Raw genomic sequence first — 18,888 nt, 5'->3', positions numbered from 1 at the left:
GCACAGAATGACAGACCCACACTGATCACTTTGGCTTACTGGAACTTCAAAACAAAAACGGTGTTGAGATTGGAATTGGACTGCGTTCCCCCACTAGTGCTACAGAGATAATTAATCACATAGCATTAATATGAAAAAGAAAATTTGCCAGCGCATCAAGCAAATAAATGGCAAAATTTCTGTTCTCATTGATCAATCGACAAGCCTGGGCATTAAGACCACCCTCTCCGTTTATTTGGAAGGTGAAAGTGAGAATGAAAGTGATCCCCATTTTTTGCTTTTAGATCTAATTGAACTGCCTGATCAGAAAGCTGCATCTATTGCGAAGCATCTATTGAACTGTTTCAATAACCATGTGTTTGATGGCTCTTACCTGAAACAGAACCTTGTGGCATTTGCAAGTGACGGGCCGAGCTCGATGCTTGGTGTCAAATCCGGTGTTGCTACAATTCTCAAGGAACATTACACTGATGTGATCATTTGGCACTGTCTTTAATCACAGATTCGAACTTGCAGTCGGCGATTCAGTGAGAGCTCATGGAATTAATCATTTAGGGATAAATTGTACTCTCTACAGGAGATCACCTTTAAATCAAAAGGAACTGTCTGAATGTGTCTGACTCAACTAGAACAACAGATTTGCAAAATAGGCCATGTTCTGGTCATCATCTGGGTAGCCAGCTCGTTCCAAACAGTTTCCGCAGTGTGGCAAAATTATGTAGCACTGTGCTTTCATTTTGAAAGAGCAATGAAGGATGAAACAAGATCTGGGAGTGACAGAAAAATCTATGAAGGTCTGTTGAAAAGACTCTCTTCAGAACAATTTCTATTGGACTTAGTTCTAATGTATGACACATTGCATGAACTTGGTTTACTGTCAGAGTGTTTACAGAAACGCACTACTACAAGCAGACTAAGTGATCCAATGGAGCATAAGTTCACGGCATGGACTGAAAGAGCAACCCGGTACAAATAAACCCTGGAAGCTCAAGGCCATTGAAAAAGGAAAGTTTGGAGAACTTATAAACAATTTGCACCACTATGTTCACAACAATGTCCTTGAAAGGTTATCAAACTTCTGAACCTCACTGTATAAATCCCTGCTAAATGAAATGTGTGTTCTTGATAAAGGCTAAGTGACCTGCTAAAATCTGCCTCATTAAGGAGAAGCTGCAATATCATCTCTCTGTAAGAGGTTTAAGCTTTCTTTTTTCCATGTCATAAATCCCTTCAGAGATTACGTGGAGGATCGTGGACCCCGCATCCCCCAAGATTTACGCCCATTACTGAGCTGTTCACAGTTATTCCTATATTGCTGAGTGTGCGGGGGTTCAGTCACACAAACTTGACAAATAACAACAACACTCTCAAGAATTCTCATAAATCATGTTTCAGCATTTATGTTTGTTAAACTACATGGCCCTCCTCTACTTCAGTGGAATCCTGAGCCATCTGCCACATCATGGCTGCGGTGCCACAGATCAACAAAGACACCAGAACAAGAGGTGCTCCAGACCCCCGAAAATATATTACGCCTGACCCTTTGCGGAAATTATTGTGAAACTTTTCATTAGTGGCATTTGGTAAGTAGGTACTTAGTTTTAAATTGGTAAATCTATTTCTTTACTTCTTGATAATTGTATTTTATGATAATTAATGAGTGCTACTGTGCAATATTATTAAATTATACAACACCAAATACAACATGGCGGCCACAAGGCCAGGGCTCGTGAGACTTCCTTGTCGCTGTTTTCGGTGAGCTTCTGCACCTAAAAAATTAGCACTGCAGTTTTATTTTGAAGTATTACTTTAAAATTAAAAAAACATGCTCGTAATATTATGGTCTTTATTTATCTAAATTCATTTAACACCCCATGTCCCCTGTTTTGTATGATTTTAAAACATTTGCATTTGTTTAAAAGGGACCGCCATTTTAAAATCATTCTGAAACCCAGAGGGGCTTCGGCCTGAGACTGCTTTGTAGGAACACAGAAATGCTGGAGGAATTCAGCAGGCCTTGCAGCTTCCAGAGGAGGTAAAGGTATCCAGTACAACCGACGTTTCTGCCTTGAACACTTCTTCCAGGTAAGAGTAAAAAGCAGACAAACACCCAAAGTAATAGGCTGGGGAGAAGAAAGGTCAAGGGGAGAAGTACAACTGCCTTATATTTCCTCTGGATGCTGTGTGACCTGCTGAATTTCTCCGGCACATTTATGTGCTGCCCGAGACCCCAGAAGGTGCCGACTTTCTTGTTTTACTTATAAAATCATGGAGGGCTTAGGTGGGGTAAATGGTCAGTCAGAGTCTAAAAGCTAGATGGCATGGGTTTCAGTGAGAAGGGAAAGATCAAAAGGGGTCCCAAGCGGCAAGTTTTGCCCACATCGGGCGTGGTGGGCAAATGGAAGGAGGTGCTCAAGGAGATGGGAGACCAGGGGAACAATGACTACTTTGATGCAGGTAGATGGAGAGGAAAAGGTTCATAGGGTCAAATGCAGGTAAATGGGATGAATCAGGAGGGCACTTTGGTTGGCATTGGACCAGGTAGACCGAAGGTCCTGTCTGTGCAGTGAAGAAAAGGGAATTAACTATAAAATACAGTGTCACATGTGTTTATGTATGTGTGTGTGTGTGTGTGTGTGTGTCTCTCTCTATATATATATATATAGATACACACACACAGATACACACACACACAGATACACACACACACAGATACACACACACAGATACACACACACACAGATACACACACACACAGATACACACACACACAGATACACACACACGCGTCGCTCTGTGCGCATGTCGCTCTGTGCGTGTGTGTGTGTGTGTGTGTGTGTGTGTGTGTGTGTGTAAAATATAAAACTTCAAACAGTATAAACTCAATCCCCCCTCCACTGCAATAGGTGAAAATTGAAAAAAATTCATAAGTATTGTATAAAAACCCCAACTAACCTACTCTAATTAAAAAAAAACAGCTGTGAGCATCTTATCCTGAGGGTTACATATATTTTGTAGTTTTTGGTTCCTACTGTTAATCAAATAAAAATAAGACTATTTCCCATCTAGAAGCATAAATACATCTAATCACATTAGAAAGATTTACATCATATGAAAGTAAGACATAAAAGGTCACCGTGTATCTTCAAATTTCATCGATGAATCAAACACATGTTTTCTAATTTTTTTTTCTAATTTAAACAGTACATAATATGAGAACACCATTGAAATACTGTTGGAGATCTAGAGTCTTTCCATTTGAATAAAATGGCTCTTAAAGCCATCAATGTAGAGAAGGCCACAGCCCGTTGCACAAGTACAGAAAAACTCCCTGAAAAGAGCAGTTATTGGATTGTAGCTCCACTTGTTGGATCAGACTCTTCTCCTTATGACACCACTGTCATAAGAGCAGTGGTGAGGGAGAGATTGTGATTGCAGGGGTGAGTTTACTGAGCAGGCGTAAAACCCTGCTTGAATTGAATTCTTTATTGTCATATGCATCGAGATACAGTGAAAACCCTGCGTGCTATTCAGTGAAGTCAGCCCATAGTTAAGGATAACAGGGAGCACAAAATGGAACCTACACCAACACACCCTGAAGATCCCAAACAATATTTCCAATGGGGAATGGTGCTTGGGGAGCAGGAGGAGGGAGTCCAATGACTCCTATTACCCAACCTAGCCAGTCCAACCTCTCCCTGTAACCCATCCCCTCCAGTCCCAGCCAGTCTAAAGTCTTCCTATAACCCAACACCTCCAACCCTGGCAACAGCTGGCAAATCTCCTCTGCACCCCCTCCAACTTGTTGATGTCCTTCCTTATGGCTGGGCGACCAGAATGTCACACAGCACTCCAAGTGGAGTCTCAGCACTGCCTTGTATCACAAGGTCACATCTTATGTACTCGATACGCCACCCAATGAAAGCAAGTATTCCAAGCACTTTCACCATCGTAGAGCACTACAGCACAGAAACGGGCCCTTCAGCATTTCTTTTTTTTGTAATTCTTTATTTATCGCACTATGAACCATATCAACCAATATATTTACAAATGCATCTCTTTAAATATTCAGTGACATTTTCTCTTTTTTTTCCCCCATCCCTCTCTTCCCTTTTCCCACCCCCCTCCATAAACAGTAAATATTGAACATTTAAAATACAATAAAATATCTTTATACAAAAGGAATGCCAACAAAAAAGACATATCATCTGCTTATTCACATTAAATCTGCTCGTGTTTATCTTCTTATCATTTTAGGTGGTGGTGGTCCGAGGCCTGCTCTTTCTGTTATGTTCCATATATGGTTCCCAGGTTTTTTCAAACATTGTAACTTTGTCTTTTAAATTATATGTGATTATTTTTTCCAATGGGATACACTTAAACTTGGTTATATATTCCATTAATGTTTATAGTCATATAGTCCAACGTGGCCACCTTATATCTTTAGTTTCACTTCTTTTCTGCCTCTTCACCACCTCCATCCCTTTTTTCCATTAGTGCTTTTTAAGTTTTCCTTTTTAATCTCAATATATGACAACGCACTTAAGATATCCAACAATCCCCACAAGCAAAAACCCTTTAACTCCATATGAACCTCCCCTCCTTGGATTGCTCCTTGTCCCTTGACCCAACCACAACTCCCCTTTCCATTTGGTTTGCAAACTTATTCGCAAGCGTCAACCAATTTCGCAGTGACCATTATTCTTCTTCCCCCAGCTCCCCTCAGAGAACATTATTTTCCTAAACATAACAAAGCTCTCTCTTTTTTTCCCCTTCTTCCCCTTCTCTTAACCATCTTTAAATTTTTTATATATACATTATCTTTACCTTATATTTTTACATATTTTTGTATATTTTCTTGCCGGTCTTCCTTCTTGTCACTCCTCCTCCTCTCTTCTCCTGTCCTGCAAATGTTCAGCAAATTCTTGGGCTTTCTTTGGGTCCGAGAACAGTCTTTTCCGTTCCCCAGGAATAAATACTTTGAGTACTGCTGGATGTCTTAATATAAAGTTATAACCTTTCTTCTATAAGATTGTTTTCGCTGTGTTGAATTCCTTCCTCTTTTTAAAAGTTCAAAGCTTGTGTCCAGGTAAAAAAAAAAATATTTTTTGTCCCTTATATTCCAACTGCTTATTGTCTTCTCAAACCTTCTTTCTTGCCTGCTCCAGTATATTTTCTCTTGTCGAATATCTTAGAAATTTTACCAATATGGATCTCGGTTTTTGATGTGGTGGCGGTTTCGGTACTAGCGCTCTATGCGCCCTTTCGATTTCTATTTCTTCATGTGAATCTGTCGTTCCCAGCACCTTCAGGATCCATCCTTTTATAAATTCCTTCATATCTGACCCTTCTTTGCCTTCTTTCAGGCCCACTATTTTTATGTTGTCTCGCCTACTGTAGTTTTCCAATACGTCAATTTTTTGTGACATTAAATCTTGTGTCTCTTTAATTTTTTTTCACTCTGTTCCAACTTCCCTCTTAAATCATTTATCTCCATTTCTACAGCAGTTTCTCATTCCTCCACATTTTCTACTCTTTTCCCTATTTCATTCATGACCAACTCTAAGCTTTGCATTCTGTCTTCAGCCCTTTTCATTTTTCATTTGATTGCACTAAATTCAAATGATAGCCATTCTTTTAATGACCTCATTTGTTCTTTGAAAAAGGCTTTATCTAAACTTTGTCCTTCTATTTTACCTTCTTTTTTCCTTTAAAATTCTTCCTTCTCTTCTTCTGTGTCTGTATCTATGTCTGTGTCATCTTCTTCTCTTCTTTGTATCCGTGCATCTTCATCCTTCTCTGGGCTGCTGGGCCTCCCGCCCGCCGCTGGGCCTCCCGCCCGCCGCTGGGCCTCCCGCCCGCCGCTGGGCCTCCCGCCCGCCGCTGGGCCTCCCGCCCGCCGCTGGGCCTCCCGCCCGCCGCTGGGCCTCCCGCCCGCCGCTGGGCCTCCCGCCCGCCGCTGGGCCTCCCGCCCGCCGCTGGGCCTCCCGCCCGCCGCTGGGCCTCCCGCCCGCCGCTGGGCCTCCCGCCCGCCGCTGGGCCTCCCGCCCGCCGCTGGGCCTCCCGCCCGCCGCTGGGCCTCCCGCCCGCCGCTGGGCCTCCCGCCCGCCGCTGGGCCTCCCGCCCGCCGCTGGGCCTCCCGCCCGCCGCTGGGCCTCCCGCCCGCCGCTGGGCCTCCCGCCCGCCGCTGGGCCTCCCGCCCGCCGCTGGGCCTCCCGCCCGCTGCTGGTCGACTCGTTGTTGGGTCCCCTGCTGCTGGCTAACCCACTGTTGGGCCTCCTGCCGCAGTTCGTCCCCCTGCTGGTCGCCCTGTTGCTGCTCACCCTTTTCCAGCCCTTCATTCTCTTTCTCTCCACTCTTCTTCTTTCTTGCTTACTTCTCCCAGCCGAATGCCCTGATACTGGGTGTCTCTCAGCTGGCTGCTCCGCAGCTGACCGCTCCTCAGCTGAGTCCCCCTCCCACCAGCGTTAACCTTTTCGTTTACTTGGGCACTGTGCATGCACAACTCTTCGCGCATGTGCAGTTGCGCACCTCTTTTTGGCTCTGAGAGCCATTTTTGAAGTCCGCCTGTCGGGAGGACACCGCTCATCTGGGGACTCACCAACACTGGAGATGGGCCGCTCCTCTCCATGGTGGCTCTGCTCCGACGTGCAGGTAAGACCTTCTTCTTTCTTTCTTCTCCAGTGATTTTCCTTCTTCCCTTTTCTCTGTTGTTCTTACTTTTTCTCTTTTGGGTGCCATCTTCATCTTCAGTCTCTTCTCTGTAACTTTATCTTTCTCTTCCTGTATTTTGTTTATTGAGCTCTGTTCTTTCACACTTTTTTTTTTCTTTTCTCTGAAGGGCTGGTTCCACTCGACCAGCCACTACTCCATCACAAGACTCCCCCGCCCTTCAGCATTTCTAATGCTGCACCATTACTCTGCCTAGTCCCCACTGACCTGCACGCAGACCATACCACTCCCATCCATGTACCTGTCCAAATTTCCTTAAATATCAAAACTGAGCCCACATTTACTGATTCAGCTGGCAACTTGTTCCACATTCCCACCACTCTGTGTGAAGAAGTTCCCCCAATGTTCCCTTTAACTTTTCCCTTTCACCCTTAACCTATGTCCTCCAGTTTGCATCTCAGTGGAAAAAGCCTACTTGCACTTACTCCATCTATACCCCTCATAAATTTACATACCTCTATCAAATCTTCCCTCATTCTTCTACACTGCAGGGAATAAATTCTTTACCATTTAAATTTTTCCATGTCACTAATTCCTCAAATCCCAGTAACATCCTAGTAAATCTTGCCTGCACTCTTTCAATTTTATTGATGTTTCCTGGAGACAAACTGCACACAATACTCCAAATGTGGCCTCACCAATATCTTATATACTCTCCACCTCAATCACTGCCTGCAGGGAGGTGTGTAACCCAGGATACTGTGTTGTTACCTTTTGGAAGAGTTCATGGTCGGGAGTGCTGGAGACATCTGCTCTGTAATTTCCACGTCCAACGTGCGCCTGAGCCTTGTCGAAGGGGTAATTCGCCACCACCGCTCCTCCATGAAGGTTGGCAGAGAGAACAAAGTTGTAGCTCTGCATCCAGTTGATGACGGCAAAGGTCTCCACTTCCACCTGCCAAAGATCAGCAGCGTCACCATGTGGCTCTTCATCACAACACAACCAGCGCTCCACCACCACAACAAACATCATCCCCATTCGCCTTCCTCGCCACCATGTACAAGTCAAGTTTATCGTCATCTGATTGTACAAGTACAATCCAACAAAACAGCGTTCTCTTGCCCTCAGTGCAAAACAAGCAGACGCACAACCAGACGTAGCACACAAAAATATAAACGCGGGACAATAAATATTTTGGGTTTTTTTTAAATAAATGAAAGTCTTGTATGGTTAGGTTTCGGACTGGCTTGTCGGGAGAGGCTGGCTTGTCGGGAGAGGCTGGCTTGTCGGGAGAGGCTGGCTTGTCGGGAGAGGCTGGCTTGTCGGGAGAGGCTGGCTTGTCGGGAGAGGCTGGCTTGTCGGGAGAGGCTGGCTTGTCGGGAGAGGCTGGCTTGTCGGGAGAGGCTGGCTTGTCGGGAGAGGCTGGCTTGTCGGGAGAGGCTGGCTTGTCGGGAGAGGCTGGCTTGTCGGGAGAGGCTGGCTTGTCGGGAGAGGCTGGCTTGTCGGGAGAGGCTGGCTTGTCGGGAGAGGCTGGCTTGTCGGGAGAGGCTGGCTTGTCGGGAGAGGCTGGCTTGTCGGGAGAGGCTGGCTTGTCGGGAGAGGCTGGCTTGTCGGGAGAGGCTGGCTTGTCGGGAGAGGCTGGCTTGTCGGGAGAGGCTGGCTTGTCGGGAGAGGCTGGCTTGTCGGGAGAGGCTGGCTTGTCGGGAGAGGCTGGCTTGTCGGGAGAGGCTGGCTTGTCGGGAGAGGCTGGCTTGTCGGGAGAGGCTGGCTTGTCGGGAGAGGCTGGCTTGTCGGGAGAGGCTGGCTTGTCGGGAGAGGCTGGCTTGTCGGGAGAGGCTGGCTTGTCGGGAGAGGCTGGCTTGTCGGGAGAGGCTGGCTTGTCGGGAGAGGCTGGCTTGTCGGGAGAGGCTGGCTTGTCGGGAGAGGCTGGCTTGTCGGGAGAGGCTGGCTTGTCGGGAGAGGCTGGCTTGTCGGGAGAGGCTGGCTTGTCGGGAGAGGCTGGCTTGTCGGGAGAGGCTGGCTTGTCGGGAGAGGCTGGCTTGTCGGGAGAGGCTGGCTTGTCGGGAGAGGCTGGCTTGTCGGGAGAGGCTGGCTTGTCGGGAGAGGCTGGCTTGTCGGGAGAGGCTGGCTTGTCGGGAGAGGCTGGCTTGTCGGGAGAGGCTGGCTTGTCGGGAGAGGCTGGCTTGTCGGGAGAGGCTGGCTTGTCGGGAGAGGCTGGCTTGTCGGGAGAGGCTGGCTTGTCGGGAGAGGCTGGCTTGTCGGGAGAGGCTGGCTTGTCGGGAGAGGCTGGCTTGTCGGGAGAGGCTGGCTTGTCGGGAGAGGCTGGCTTGTCGGGAGAGGCTGGCTTGTCGGGAGAGGCTGGCTTGTCGGGAGAGGCTGGCTTGTCGGGAGAGGCTGGCTTGTCGGGAGAGGCTGGACTGACCAGGACTGGAGGGGTTGGGTTATAGGGAGACATTGAACTGGCCAAGACTGGAGGGGTTAGGCTATAGAGAGACACCTGGTGGTGCTTGTTCTGATACTCCTGTATCTCTTCCCCAATGGGAGCTGTTGAAAGATGCTGTGTGCAGGGTGGAAGGAATGTTCATTAATTTTTTCAGGCAATGATCCTGGTAGATCACATTGATGGGGGTTCCAGTGATCCTTCTGCCACTTTTATGGCCCTGTGGACTGACCTCCAATCCATTTCAGCTGGCCAGGAGACTCCTAAAGATGACCCCAATTCCCAGGATTCGAGAGGATGCTGAGGGCAATGAGGCTCTTGAAGGGGCCTGGTTGCTGAAGGCTTCCTGATAGCGTAGGTTTGGACCTGGGCTTGGGCTGCCGATGGTTTGACTGGAGTCTGTGTGGCTGCAGAGGTTTCAGGAGTGCTGGAGACGAATCCACTGACATTCAGTGACATTGAGGGGACTCTCTTTTTCTTCTCTTTCTCTGACTGTAAGGGGCACCAGGCAATCCTTATGGCAAATCTTTATCTACCTTAAGGCACCCTAAAGGCAATTTCCCATAATAAGGGCTGCACGGTTAGCGCCACGTAGTTTCAGCACCAGCGATTGGGATTGGGGTTCCAATCCTACACTGTCTATAAGGAATTTGTACATTCTCCCCGTTTCTGCAAGGGTTTTCCCTGGGGACTCCAGTTTTCTCCCATCATCCAAAACGTACTGGGGGTTGTAAGTTAATTGGCTGCAACTGGGCGGCATGAGCTCTTGAGCTGAAATGGCCTGTTACTGTGCTGCACGTCTAAAAATATTACATTTGTTTTGTAACATGACAATAAATAGTACTGAATCTGATCCGTATCTAACCCAAGACTCAGTATCAATCTTTGATGTCCCAGCTCTGAACAACATTAAAGTACCTCTGAACATTAATCTATACCATATCATACACAACTAATCTGTCCATGTACTTACAATGCCCTCCATAATGTTTGGGACAAAGACAATTTTTCGCCCACGTGCTCCACAGTTTTAAATTTATAATCAAACAATTCACATGTAATTAACGTGAACTTTGCAGATTTTATTGAAGGTTATTTGTCTACATTTATTTGACCATATAGAAATTACAGCACCTTTTATACATAGTCCCCTCATTTTAGGGCACCATAATATTTGGGACGTAGCAATGGTATGTGCAGTATATTAGAGTAGTCATGTTTAGTACTTTGTTGCACATCCCTTGCATGCAATGACTGCTTGAAGTCTGTGATTCATTGACATCACCAGGTGCTGAGTATCTTCTCTGGTGATGCTCTGCCAGGCCTCTTACTGCAGCCATCTTCAGCTCCTGTTTGTTTCAGGGGCTTGACCTTGTCCCCTTTAGTTTTCTTTCCAGCAATATGGAAGACATGCTCAATTGGATTTGCAATATGCCTGATCAGACAGGCATACATTTGGGGATTTTTCTTCATTTTGATGACAATTCTTCTGTCATCGGCAATGGAGGTTTTCCTTGGAATACCAGTCCCTTTATGCTAACTGAGCTCATCCATATGTTTTCTTCTTGATGGTGCTCCAAACAGTTGATTTTGGTAATCCTAATATTTCAGCGACGTCTCTTGCTGTTTTATTCTTGTTCTTCAGCCTCATAATGGCTTCTTTGCCTTTCATTGGGACAACTCTGGTCCTCATGTTGATAAAGGGCAACTACAGACATACTACAGGTGATCAAAAGCTTAGAAGCAAACCAAGCTCTCTTATACAGAGCTGAGTGAAGAGCCAGTGGTTGCTTTGGAGAGATTGTGACAATAGGTGAATTGCAGTTGGTCCAGTTCTCTTCTTAGGTACATGTTAATTCTACCCATGACCAACCTCTCAAAACACTTCAACACAGTAGATGTGAGAGCTACTGGGAGATAGTCATTGAGGCAACTCACTCTGTTCTTCTTGGGCACCGGATGATCGATGCCCTTTTGACAGCAGCACTGAGAGATTGAAAATAGCACACCAGCTGTTGGCGCACAAACCTCAGATGATTCTCGACTGCAGAGACTCACCTGTTGCTGCCAGTTATCGGTGAGCGCGATGTGGTGGTTCCTGCCCTCCAACTTCTGCATGGCCAGGTGTAGGTCAGGAAAGTTGCGATTCAGGTCGACGCCACGGGCATTCGCTCTGCCCGACAGGTAGTAATTCATCTCCGGCCCCTGGGGAGGGCAGATCAAAAACATCAGTGCTCCTGCTTGTCCCTCAAAGCCTACACTGCCATTCAGTGAGATTACGGCCGTTGTGATTGGCGGATCAGTGGCATAGTGGGTGGAGCCGCGCTTCACAGTTCAAGTGACCAGGGTTTGATCCTGACCACTGGCACTGTGTGGAGTTTGCATGTTTTCCATGTAACCCCTCCCCACCAAGGTGCTCCTGTTTCCTCCCCCACGTTCCCAAAGGTTGTGAGGTTAATTGGCCGTTGGTCATTGGGGAGGTCTCAGGGGAGCTGGTGTTTATTTATTTTTGTAACGTAGTTGATATGAATGTTGGCACCGAGATGCTGCCACAAAACAACGAATTTCATGACTTGTTCATGACAAATTTTGATTCTGATTACCAGAGCTTTTAATCCCAACTTCTCTTTAAAAAAAATGAACCCATCAAAGGAACCCAGTTACCTATAATTCTGAGCAGAAACTGAAGCTACAACTTGAGGAGATTTGCCTTCAAGTTGAACCTATCATTTTAGACACTGAATTTAGAATATTGTGGAGCCATAGTTAGATGAGTTGGACCAGGATTTCGTACCAAGAGATCATAATCAGAGAGCTTTGAATGTGTGGTTCTCGGGAAAGTGTTGAGTCAGCCTCAGTATGGGAGACATTGCAGTGAAATGGTAGAGAGCAGAGGCAGATTTATTTGGAAACTGACCAGTGTTGTAAACAGTCACAAATAGCAAATTAAAATGTTGTTGAGGATGTACTCCAGTCCCTGTGTTGTCTCTGCCCTGGGAGTGTGCGATGGGACAATGCAGAGCGAGCTTCACTCTGTGTCTAACCCATGCTGTCCCTGCCCTGGGAATGTGTGATGGGACAGTGTAGAGGGAGCTTCTCTCTGTATCTAACCCATGTTGTCCCTGCCCTGGGAGTGTGTGATGGGACAGTGTAGAGGGAGCTTCACTCTGTATTTAACCCATGCTGTCCCTGCCCTAGGGGTGTGTGATGGGACAGTGTAGAGGGAGCTTCATTCTGTGTCTACTGTCCCTGCTCTGGTGGTGTGTGATGGGACAGTGTAGGGGGAGCTTCACTCTGTGTCTACTGTCCCTGCCCCTGGGAGTGTGTGATGGGACAGTGAAGAGGGAGCTTCACTCTGTATCTAACCCATGCATCCCTGCCCTGGGAGCATGTGATGGGACACGGTAAAGAATATATGCTCTAATGGGTAAATTAGATCATTGATTATGTTTCAGAAAACACCAAGTAGCCAGAGAGAAGAGGTTCTGTAGAGAGATTGACAATCTTTAGAATTAGGAGCCTTTCATGAGTGATCAAAGTCACAGATTTAACGTTTGTGAAGGTAGAAGTTAAAATTGAAATCGTTTTGAAGCTGGGCTAAGGAATCAGGGTGAAATGGTTGTGTACCACTGAAGAGGAGCTGATAATGTAATGAAACTTGTATTTAAAGAGAAGGGAGTCATAAAGTGTGATAAAGGCCTTTCAGTCCAACTTATGCACACTAACCAAGTTGGCTAAACTACTTGCCTGCATTTGGTCTTTATCTTGAACCCTTCCTGTCCAAATGCCTTGACGGAGGGGCTGGTTCTGTGAGTGTTGTGAGTGAAAGTGGGGGAAGGTTGTGTCAATGATAGGCTACCATGTGTTGAGACAGGAGGCAGGAATAAACCTTGCGCCTATCACCACCGAGCCCCGGATCTAGGGGGTCACCAGTGTCGGCAGGAGAGGGTTACCTGCTCAGCAGCCACCTCGTATCCGTCAGGGTTCATGGTCGGCAAGATGTGAATGCGGGTTTTGTGGATCAGGCTGGTGATACGTGGGTTCCTCCGCTTGTACTCCTCGCAGAGGTACTGTGCCAACTGGATCAGCAGCTCACGGCCCAGCACCTCGTTGCCGTGCATGTTGCCAATGTACTTAAATTCCGGCTCCACTGCGGACACAAGACACCATCAGAAATTACTGCACACAGATACACATGCACAGAAACTGATCACACACAGATGTGCACGCAGGCACGCATGCACACACACAAATCCTCCCATCCTACTCTCCTCTAGAGTAAGATCTCACAGCAGAGGAACACTATTTGTTCCTTCACACCCCTGGTGATTCCCCAACAACAGTATCCATTAACCCCTCAGTACCCCTATCCTTTATCTATTTTTCTTCAACTTAGAGTTTTACAGGACACTGACAGACCCTTTTGGCCCACGAACTCTTGCTGACCAAACACCCCAATTAACTTACAACTCCCATACATTTTGAAGAGTGCAAGGAAACCCATGCAGACGTGGTAAGAACGTTCAAACTCCTTAAAGACTGCGTCAAATTCAAATCCAGGTTACTGGTGCTGTAATAGCGTTGTGCTAACTGAGCTACTAACTTATCTATGCCGACTATGCGCCTTATATTTGCCTGCATTCTGCCCATATCCCTTAAACCTTATCCCATGTACCTGCCTAGATGCACTTTGAAGGTTCCAACTGTCCCTGCCCTACCACATGCTATGGCACGCACTGCACATACCACCATTCTTTGTGTGAAGAAGCTGTCCCGCCAGTCTCCCTTGAATCTTTCCCCTCTCAACATAAATCCATGCTGCAGCCTCTCGAAATAGTCAACGTGTCACTATTCTATCTAAACCATGCCCACCATTGTCAAGAACTTTTTCTACACCCTTTCCAGATGAATGCTATCCTTTCCAGAATCTGGATAAGTGTGAAGTGATGCATTTTGGAAGGTCAAATGTGAAGGCAGAGTACATGGTTAATGGTAGGATTCTTAATAGTGTGGAAGAACAGAGGGGCCTTGGGGTCCAAATCCATAGATCTCTCAAGGTTGCCAAGGTTGAAGGGGCTTACTGTATGGTATACTGGACTTCATTAGTCAGAGGATTGAGTTCAAGAGCCACATGGTAATGTTGCAGACCCGATGGGCTGAATGGTCCATTTCTACTCAAGTCTTAAAGGTTAATCTTTTTTATAGAGGACATCACGCTATGCCTTTCCTATCCATGTACCTGTCTAACTGCCTTCAGCCAAATGGTACTTAAACAATCCCCGGAGGCTCCAGCGTGCAGATGGTGTCTGGAGCCATGTGTAACAGAAAGAACATTCCTGACTGACGAGGAGATGACTGCAGGACGGTAATCATGGCAGTAGATCAGCAAGAGGCCCCACAGGTTGGGGGGCATCTTGTGGTCGGGGAGCTGCTGGAGACTAGCTCATGGGAGGCAGGATTTGAGGGGGCGCTGAGGGCAAGAAGGACTTCAGACGCTGAAGGCTTCCTGATTGTGTCAGTGGTTTGGATATGGAGCTGACGGATCGGTGTATGTGTGCCTGAAGAGGCTACGGGAGCGCTGGAGATGAATCCACGAACACCCAGCGACTCCAAAGGGCCTCTTTTGCTTCTCTTTCTCTCTTACTATAAGGGGCACCGGGCGACATTAATGGCAACTCTTTGCCTTACGGAAGGCAGAAGGCAATTTTGTGTAACATTACATGACAACAAAGAAATTTTGAAGAAACAAGGCAAAAATACCAGCATAAGAATCACCCGTTCGGATAGAGACTAAAGGAGCAGTTTCTTCACTCAGGTGTGGATCTTCTGAATACAATGGAAGGCCAGCAGCTAGAAGCAGGACTGATACAGGATAACAAGTGGACCAACAGTTGTGATGGGATGCTTTCTGCCTCGTGTCCTACTTGCTGTACTAGGCACAGGACAGCTAGCTGAACTGCTCGCAAAAATGAGCTTCACCACTACACCTTGGCACACATGGCAATCAACTTGAACTTGATTAATGTTAAGGGTTAATAATACGTTACTATTTTCTGTGAACTTTTGAGGTGGATTCAAAATAGTGCCAGGACATGGCTTTTGTTTTGCACGAGGTGCCTGGATAGCATTCACAAAAAGCTTTTCACTATCACTGTACATGTGACCCTAACTGTGTAGTACAGCATCCATCGGAAGTGCAAGGCAGTCAACGTTTTGGGCCTGGGCCCTTCATCAGGAGCGTAATTGTATTCAGTGCAATCAAGTGTGATAATAGTGGGAAAGAAGCTGCCACTCTACATGGTGGAGTGTGTCTCCGAACTAGTGGCTCTCCCTGCTCCACTAGAGGGGAGGGAGATGAGAGTTCGGATGGGCCTGTAAGGTTGTCATTGGATATTTTTAAAGCAGAGGTTGATAGGTTCTTGAGTAGTAAGGGCATGGGGAGAAGGCAGGAGAATGGGGAGAAAAAATTCATAAGCCATGAATTGAATGGCAGAACAGACTCGATGGGCTGAATGGCCCATTTCTGCTCCTAAGTCCTATGTGTTAATATATATTACACAGGGCATCCCTTTAAACCTTTCAAATTCATGTACCCATCTAAATGCATTCACCAAAATGGTACTTACAACCCCTGAAGGCTCCAGTGTGTAGATTGTATCTGAAGCCATATGTAGTTTGTGAAGGTGGGGAGGAGGAGAGTGTCTCGAAGCCTCAGAAATACATGAAGGGCACACAATGATCTCAACGTCCACCTGCCTCAGACTGGGAACAATTATTGCCCCTGGGGTTCATGACCTTTCAAAGAGACCAACATAGGAATACGCGAACCCACCTTCCATCCACATTGCATAGAACATTACAGCTCAGAAACAGGCCTGAAGCCTTTTTAGTCTGTGCTGAACAATTATTCTCCCTAGTCCCACTGACCATATCCCTCCAAGCCCCTCTCATCTCCTTACCTGTCCAAATTTTTCTCAAATACTACTTCAGCTGGCAACTCGTTCCACACTCCCACTACTTTCTGCGTGAAGTTCCCCCCAAATGTTCCCCTTAAACTTTTCCCCTTTCATCCTGACCCAGATCCTCTGATTTGTATCTCACCCAACCTCAGCGGAAACAGCCTGCATGCATTGACTCTTGTAATTCAATTCCCAAAGCACTGGAGATTGCAGGGAATCACAGAAACAGCCATTAAATGGTAGAACAGACTCAAGGGGCCAAATGGCCTGGTTGCATTCCTCTCACAGCTGTCCCTGAGAGAGGGAGAGACCCGAGAAGGTAATAAAACAAGTCTGTGGTCACTGCCGACTTCCTGAGCTGCCTACCTCGATGCCAGTGTGAGGGAGTAGGGGGCTTGGGACTGTGGTGAGGGGTGAGGCAGGTTGGCTGGAGAGTCAGAGACAGGTAGGGGCTTTGTGCGGCTGTCTCTGCCGGACGCCAGCCAGCCCAACCAGGCACTCCAACACCAGCAGTCTTTGTGCTGGATTCATCAGCAGACACTAACCCCTTTTCATGAGGCTCACAAATATTTAATTGTGGAATTCTGGAGAAGAAAATCCTTGGGAGGCAGAAACGGAGGGATCTGCAGATTTCTGGAATCAGACTGCAGTCCGAGGGTAACAAGGCACCCTCCGTGGCTCACCCTTACACCCTAGATCAGGTCCCCTCTCCCCTCCACTCCACCAGCTCATCCTTCCCCCTCCCCCATATTGTAACCTCTGCTCTTGGATCAGGCTATAGGATCCCCCTTGGCTGAATAACCAGCTAATTCACTAAACACAAGACAGTGTGAATGCTCGAGCCTGGGGAAAAATGATTGCACAATTCATCAACTGTACCTTTTCTCCCACTGACGCTGCTCAACCCTCTGTATTCCTCCAGAAGACTTTGTTTCCCGCTAATTCACAAACGGACTCTTTGGCTCACATCGGTTTGAGGAAAGAGGAGATCTGATAGGGAAGTGTTTAAAACCACGGTAGGTTTTGGGAAACAAAAGCCCCTTTTACACAGCTACTTCAAGCTAGGAATATTGCGCCTTTATTGCACCACGCCTTCTGTGTAAAAGGTACGAACACGGATTGGGGGGTGGGGGGGTGGAGGCCATTGTAGTCCCACCTTTAAGCTGGCAGCCGAGGTAGTCACAGCGCCGAATTGACGTTTGTGTAAAAAGGGTGAGCCGGCAGACTGGGATCAGGATGGGAAAGGATATGCATGTTATACGTCACTAGACACAGACGCTGTTGTGTTACAAGTCATGCCTCTTTTGCTTCTAGAATGCTGACATTCTTTGTAAAATGACACGATGGGGCAGCATTATGCTGGTATTGTTTGGTTCAGAGTAAACAAGCAAAGCCGGCTTAATGATGGGCCTTCATTGCAGAATCTCTGTGTAAAAAGGGCTCAAGAAACTGGGACAAGTGATTGAGAACTGATCCTTGGTGGACATGGAGGGAGAAGGAGAAACTCTTCACCTTCTGCAACAACCCCGATTCCAGCTCATTCTCTTTGGAAAATCCACGGATTCCCTCAGCGAACTTCAAAGCCAGAAGCAACATTTCACATTGCTTAATTTCAGCTCATCTTAAACCAGTCAGCAGTTTGGTGAAACTTGGAAACAACCCTGCTCATCTCACCATTGCCTCGCCCCTCCTGACCCACCACACTGCTTACAAACCCTCTTCCCACCGCCCACCACCGCCTCCCACCGCCCACCGCCTCCCACCGCCCACCGCCTCCCACCGCCCACCGCCTCCCACCGCCCACCGCCCACCGCCGCCCACCACCGCCTCCCACCGCCTCCCACCGCCCACCGCCTCCCACCGCCCCCCACCTCCCCCACTGCATCCCACCCCCCACTGCATCCCACCCCCCACTGCATCCCACCCCCCACTGCATCCCACCCCCCACTGCATCCCACCCCCCACTGCATCCCACCCCCCACTGCATCCCATTCCCCACTGCATCCCACCCCCCACTGCATCCCACCCCCCACTGCATCCCATCCCCCACTGCATCCCATCCCCCACTGCATCCCATCCCCCACTGCATCCCATCCCCCACTGCATCCCATCCCCCACTGCATCCTACCCCTACGCTTCCTACAATCCCATCCATTCATATATAACCATAAAACAATTACAGCACGAAAACAGGCCAATTTGCCCCTTCTAATCCTCACTGATCCAAGTACCCTCCTCTAATCCCACTTTCCAGCACTCTGCCCATATCCCTTCCATCCATATACTTATCCAATTCTTTCTTAAATAAAATAATTGACCCTGCCTCCACCACCTTTCCCGGAAGCCCATTCCACACAGTAACCACTCTCTGAGTAAAGAAGGTCCCCCTCATGTCACTCCTAAACCTTTGCCCGTCAACTCTCAACCCATGACCTCTTGTATCCCTCTCTTCTACTCTCAATGGGAAAAGCCTTTCCTTATCAACTCTATTTATCCCTCTCATTATCTTAAACACCTCTATCAAATCCCCTCTCAGCCTTCTATGTTTCAAGGAATAAAGACCTAATTTGCTCAATCTCTCCTTTATTCCAGATGCTGAAACCCAAGCAACATTTTTGTAAATCTTCTTTGCACTCTCTCTATCTTGTTAATATCCTTTCTATAAATCAGTCCAGAACTGCTCACAATAATCTAAATTTGGCCTCACCAATGCCTTGTACAGTTTCATCATTACTTCCCAACTCCTATATTCTATGCACTGATTTATATAGGCAAGCATACTCAAGGCCTTCTTCACCACCCTACCCACATTCTCTC

The 18,888-nt window shown here is 47.3% G+C and overlaps 1 protein-coding gene across 2 annotated transcripts in view; it reads right to left on the bottom strand.

The window, feature by feature from the left end:
- Nucleotides 1-18,888, bottom strand: part of cpn1 (carboxypeptidase N, polypeptide 1) — a 36,092-nt gene that overhangs the window by 13,699 nt on the left and 3,505 nt on the right. For both annotated transcript variants that reach the window (XM_069900235.1, XM_069900236.1), the window contains exons 2-4: nt 13,066-13,262; nt 11,171-11,317; nt 7,444-7,626 (exon numbers count right to left, since the gene is read on the bottom strand). In XM_069900235.1, coding sequence (XP_069756336.1) covers nt 7,444-7,626; nt 11,171-11,317; nt 13,066-13,262 — 527 coding nt within the window. The remainder of the gene's footprint in view (nt 1-7,443; nt 7,627-11,170; nt 11,318-13,065; nt 13,263-18,888) is intronic.

The sequence above is a fragment of the Narcine bancroftii genome, chromosome 10, assembly GCF_036971445.1.
Source record: "Narcine bancroftii isolate sNarBan1 chromosome 10, sNarBan1.hap1, whole genome shotgun sequence".
Classification (NCBI taxonomy): domain Eukaryota; kingdom Metazoa; phylum Chordata; class Chondrichthyes; order Torpediniformes; family Narcinidae; genus Narcine; species Narcine bancroftii.
This window is presented reverse-complemented; position numbering and strand designations above follow the sequence as displayed.